The following is a 6,096-nucleotide window of genomic DNA, read 5'->3' on the forward strand; positions in this document are numbered from 1 at the left end:
CGTTTGTCTTTTTTATAAACTGCGTTGGAAAAAAAAATCTACATTCACTCACTTTTGTTTACGGATCCCGAAGTGAAATTCCTAAAAAAAAAAAGAAAAAAAAAGTACTTTCGAACTATTTTTTTTAATTAATTATTTTTTTCTACGTAAAATAAATACATTTTTGATTAGTTCCTTTCATCAGTAATAAAAAAGCGATTAGATCTACAAAAATATACTAATTCAAACCAATAATAATCAAACTAAGTAAAAATAATAACCTGATATTTTATTTAGAAAAGCCAACTTCCGGCCCGTGGCGTTAGCTTTATGCTAATACTAGCTTTGCGTTTCCGCTCAAACTCAACGACTTCATCGCATTTTCAGAACACAAATAGCCGCTAGAAACAGTTCGTTTTCTCCGCCATAATTGTGTCCAGTTTCCCGCAGTTTACTTTGCGTTTTGTTGTAAATCCAGTCAGATGCTAGCGCGTAGCTAATGTCACATGTGTGAAGCGCAGAGGTGACAGCTGGATGTAAATAAAGGAGAATGAGGCTGTTTCTGGGATTCAAAACGCGATATTTAGTCACTAAAGCCTTCAGTCCTTCTGCAGCAGGTGAGAACTATTACTGCATTGATTTGTGTTAAGCATAATAACATGGTTTAGTCGTTATGACCTGGAATCTAAGTGGAATTTGACACAACAGGGCACTAACAAGTTGGTTAGAAAAGCCCATTTTTATTTTAGTGCTTGTTTGTTTGAGCAACGTCAGAGATGGCATAAACTTAAAGGTTTACGACTCAAAAAGATGGAAATATTGAATTGTTTTGCTTGCATACACTGAGGAAAAGTTTATTCGAGGCTTTTACAGTATTTAGTGTCTAAATGCAGGCCTACTAGTGTGATGTAGTGTGAATACATGGGTACAAGAAGGCTGAAAATGGAGATCTGCGTGTGTAAATGAATGGATTCTTCTGTTGTTGTGGCAGTGCGATGGCCCCGCCCCCTGTGCACCTGTTCACCTGCGGAGGAGAAGCCCCGCCCGTCGATGCTGAAACACCTGACGTCGAAGATCAAAGCCACGGGCCCCATCTCTGTGGCCGAGTACATGAGGGAGGTGCTCACCAACCCGGTCACGGTGAGGACGGCGTCGCTTCATTCATTTCTATGTCACTTTATGAGGGCGGGATGGAAATAAAAGCATTTGACTTTAGCTGGTGTCTCCTGCATTGGACCTTTGGGAATTATCACCTGGAGTAGCTCAGTCCTCTGATGTAAAGTCAATGTTTGTCCGATCTGTTGCAGGGTTACTACGTGAGGAACAACATGCTGGGCGCAGAGGGAGACTTCATCACTTCACCAGAGATCAGCCAGATGTTCGGAGAGGTCAGACATGTTTGATAAAGTTTGTCGCGTTCTTTGTCCCGTCAGCTGGTTGGCGTGTGGATCATCAGTGAGTGGCTGATGTGTGAGTAGGGCCGGGTACCGCTTTCGATACCACTACTTTAACGATACCTGCTTTCGGTACCGGTGCCTTAACGGTACTTTTTCCGATACCTATGTTATTATAATTGAGTTAAAATAATGTGCAGGAAAAGTCCAAACACGGCACATCAGAAAACAGGAGCAGCAGCGTCGCCTGGAACTTCATGTTTTGAGCAGAATTCCCACTAAAGCCGTGATAAAAAGAGAGTTCGGACATTATTCCCTCCTGAGCTGCAGGAACAGACCAGATCCACATCAGGACCGTTTACTGAAGATAAACTTTTCTAAACTCACTGAGCTGTTGGACAGTGAAAGCTCCTCACACGTCACAGATCTGTTACATAGTGAGAGCGCTCACTCTGTCACTGACAATGCACCATAACTGTTCCAAACATGGCTAATGCAGAGTGAGCCTCACCTTTTCCAGAGACAATCTTTGATCCCAAACGCTCCGGTGCAGCTGGAGTTTAAACAACAGCAGGAACTTCAGGCTCTGCGGCTAAAGGTAAAGCTAAAGGTAAAGGTAAAGCTCATGTGTTTCTTGTTGTCACTGCTTTTCTGTTTGTCTAAGAGCTTTACTTTCTTATTCAGTCCTGGTTTAGTCCTGGTTTAGTCCTGGTTTAGTCCTGGTTTAGTCCTGGTTTAGTCCTGGCTCAGACGCGGCTCTGCCATCTCTGATAAAGACTGAAGTGTGAGTAAGTTACAGCTTTGCTTCTGCATTTGCGCTGAAGCTGCTCATGAGTTCAGGTTTTTTTAGACTCACTGTGGATCATTTATTGACGTTTGGAGAGAAAATGTACCGAAAATTAGCACCGAGAAAAAAAAGTTTTTCGATACCGCCCCCTACTGGAGCTTTTGGGTCGGTACCAAGTAGGTACCGTTTAACAGTACCCAGTCCTATGTGTGATAAAGTTTGTGGTGTTCTTTGTCCCGTCAGCTGGTCGGCGTGTGGATCATCAGTGAGTGGATGATGTTTGATAAAGTTTGTTTTATTCTTGTCCCGTCAGCTGGTCGGCGTGTGGATCATCAGTGAGTGGATGGCAGCGGGGCGTCCGCAGCAGCTGCAGATCGTGGAGCTGGGACCAGGCAAAGGCTCTTTGACCCAGGACGTGCTCAGAGTGAGGCTCATCGGCCGGGCTCAGAGTAAAAGCTGGTGGTAAAGTGTGACGTAAACCCTCTCGTCCTCTCAGGTGATTGGTCAGCTGCGGCAGGTGATGGGCGCGGCCTCGGTGTCCGTTCACCTGGTGGAGGTCAGCCCAGTCCTGAGCGCGCTGCAGGCCCAGGCGCTGACGGGAGGAGAGGGTCAGGTGATGGAGGGGGAGGAGTCTGTGTATCGCTGTGGAAGCACCGCAGACGGCGTCCCGGTGCGGTGGTACCGCCGTGTGCAGGACGTGCCCTCAGGCTTCAGCGTCATCGTGGCCCAGGAGTTCTTCGACGCTCTGCCCATTCACAAGTTCCAGGTACGACACGTTTTCACCGACTAAACACGGAGTAAACACGGAGTAAACACGGAATAAACACGGAGTAAACACGGAATAAACATGGAATAAACACAGAGGGAGTTCATATTTGTGTCGGTTTATAGAAAACTCCCAGAGGATGGAGGGAAATTCTCGTCGACATCGACCCAGAGCGAGACGGTCGGCTGAGGTTTGTGCTGTCGCCCAACGCCACTCTGGCCTCCACTACACTTGTACAGGTACTACTACTACCAATACTAATACTACTGTTACTACTATTACACTGGCCTCCACTACATTTATACAAGTACTACTACTACGAATACAATGACTAATACAACCATCACTATTACTACGAATACTACGAATACTACATGGGCCTCATCTGCAAACTCCTGTCCTGAATTACAAAACCAACATTATTATTATTTACCTTTAACCTCTTAACTCCCACCTGAACCGAGCACATTTTCTCCTGTTTGGCTTTACCCCAATCCAAAAGCTTCTGGGGAAAAGCTGTGAAAATAGCAACAAAACTGAGACGAAAACAGTGATGAAAATGTGACAAAAAAGTGAGAAAACATTTTTAAAAAAATTGATAAAAAAAAGTGGCAAAAATGTCACAAGAAATTGACCAAAAAAATGACCCAAAAATTACAAAAAATGGACAAAAAAGTGATAAAAATTTGACAAAAAATGGACAAAAAAATTACAAAAAAATTACAAAAATGTGACAAAAAATTACAATAAAATGACAAAGAAGTAAAAAAAAAAATGAGTTGAATACCCAACAAAAAAATCTGATGACGTGAGGAAAAAGATCCTCTCGGTTCAGGTGGGAGTCAAGAGGTTAACAAATGTCCCTGGTCTGAAAGTCCTGCCCCAGAGCAGGAGCTGGAACAGTTCCTCCTAAAGCGTCTGAGGTTCTGTAGTGTAAAGTCCTAACGTGGTGGCGTGTGTTCCAGCGCGGCGAGTGTAGCGCTGTGTAAAGGCCTAACATGTGTTCCAGCGTGGCGAGCGGCGGGAGCACGTGGAGGTCTGCGCAGAGGGAGGCGTCGTCCTCCAGCACATCTCCAGAAGGATCTCCGAGTCCGGCGGCGCCGCTCTGATCGCAGACTACGGCCACGACGGCACCAGGACGGACACGTTCAGGGTAAACTCTGGAATATCTGCGTACGCTCCGTCTGAGTCTGACCTCGCTCTGTGTCCAGGGGTTCAAAGGTCACCAGCTCCACGACGTCCTGACGGCGCCCGGGTCGGCTGACCTCACCGCAGACGTGGACTTCAGTTACCTGCGCAGGTGTGCGGGGGGCGTGGCCTGTGTGGGGCCTGTCAGTCAGAGCAGCTTCCTCCGAAACATGGGCATCGAGGCGCGGCTCCAGGTCGGTCATAATCCAAATATGGGCATTTTTGAACTGATGAGAGATTTGTGGCTGATTCAGACACACATGGGTTTGTGCAGATAAAGGCACGATGAGGACGGTTTCTGACAGACACAGATACATCAGATTAACCTCTTGACTCCCGCCTGAACCGAGAGGGTCTTTTTCCTCACGTCAGATTTCTTTTGTTGGGTATTCAACTCATTTTTGTAATTTTTTTGTCATTTTTTTGTCACATTTTTGTCATTTTTTGTCACATTTTTGTAATATTTTTGTGAAATTTTTATCACAGTTTTGTAATTTTTTTTGTCACTTTTTTGTAATTTTTTGTCCATTTTTTATCACATTTTTTGTAATTTTTTTGTCCCATTTTTGTCATTTTTTGTCACATTTTTGTAACTTTTTTGTAATTTTTTTGTCATTGTTTGTCATTTTTTGTCATTTTTTTGTCACATTTTTGTCATTTTTTGTCCATTTTTTATCACATTTTTTGTCATTTTTTTGTCACATTTTTGTAACTTTTTTGTAATTTTTTTTGTAATTTTTTGTAATTTTTTGTCATTTTTTTGTCATTTTTTTGTCACATTTTTGTCATTTTTTTGTCACATTTTTGTAATATTTTTGTGAAATTTTTATCACAGTTTTGTAATATTTTTGTCACTTTTTTGTAATTTTTCGTCCATTTTTTATCACATTTTTTGTCATTTTTTTGTCACTTTTTTGTCATTTTTTCGTCCATTTTTTATCACATTTTGTCACATTTTTGTAATATTTTTGTGAAATTTTGATCACAGTTTTGTAAATTTTTTTGTCACTTTTTTGTCATTTTTTGTCATATTTTTTATCACATTTTTTGTCATTTTTTTGTCATTTTTTTGTCAATTTTTTGTAATTTTTAGTAAATTTTTAGTAATTTTTTTGTCAAATATTTATCACAATTTTGTAATTTTTTTGTCACATTTTTGTAATTTCTTTGTAATTTTTTGTCAATTTCTTGTGACATTTTTGCCACTTTTTCAGCAATTTTTCGTCACTTTTTTGTCACATTTCCATCATTGTTTTCGTCTCAGTTCTGTCTCTATTTTCACAGCTTTTTTCCAGAAGCTTTTGGACTGGGGTAAAGCCAAACTGGAGAAAATGTGCTCGGTCCAGGTGGGAGTGAAGGGGTTAAGAGAACAGCTGCTACAAAAAGCTTTTCAGACCTAAACCGAGGCACTCAACTACAACATGTGTGCGTTTTCCCCTTTAGGTTTTGTTGCGCAGCAGCTCGGACGACGCCTCCCGCGCTCAGCTGCTCCGCTCGTACCACACGCTCACCGACCCGCAGCAGATGGGGGAGAGGTTCCAGTTCTTCGGGATCCTGCCCCTGAGCCGCGTCCAGGAACCCAGGCCTCAGAGCGGAATGACCCTGGAGAAGAACCTCCGCCCCGCCCCGCTGCCCGTGGCCGGGTTCAGCGAGCTCACGTACAAATGACGCAGAGAGAGTTCGCCGCCTCCACGCTCGTTTAACAAAGCCCAGAGTCTTCTCCCTCAGCACTGATGAACTGCGCTCATGTGACTCTCATGAAGTGGAGACAAAAGGACTTTCAGCGTAATGTGGCAGAAAAGATCAGGGAAAACTGTGTCTCTCCTGTTATTTATGTTTTGCTTTGAATGTGGTTCAGAATAATGTTGCACAAAACTAGTTCAAAGTCCATTTTATTCCGATCTCAACATCAAGAATAAATACATAAATAAATAATATGTCTTGTCTGTGTTGTCCCTGAGTCAGAGCTGCAGCCGCTCCTC

The 6,096-nt window shown here is 42.9% G+C and overlaps 1 protein-coding gene across 1 annotated transcript; it reads left to right on the forward strand.

Moving 5' to 3' along the window:
* Positions 1-317: 317 nt before the first annotated feature.
* Positions 318-5,812, forward strand: ndufaf7 (NADH:ubiquinone oxidoreductase complex assembly factor 7). The gene is made up of 9 exons (XM_079571678.1): positions 318-596; positions 971-1,119; positions 1,287-1,367; positions 2,474-2,584; positions 2,657-2,926; positions 3,052-3,165; positions 3,936-4,079; positions 4,138-4,308; positions 5,558-5,812. The coding sequence occupies exons 1-9, from the start codon at positions 530-532 to the stop codon at positions 5,780-5,782; spliced, it is 1,332 nt and encodes a 443-aa protein (XP_079427804.1). The 5' UTR covers positions 318-529; the 3' UTR covers positions 5,783-5,812.
* The last annotated feature ends 284 nt before the right edge of the window (positions 5,813-6,096 follow it).

The sequence above is a fragment of the Gobius niger genome, assembly GCF_951799975.1.
Source record: "Gobius niger genome assembly, chromosome: 15".
NCBI classification, from domain to species: Eukaryota; Metazoa; Chordata; class Actinopteri; order Gobiiformes; family Gobiidae; genus Gobius; species Gobius niger.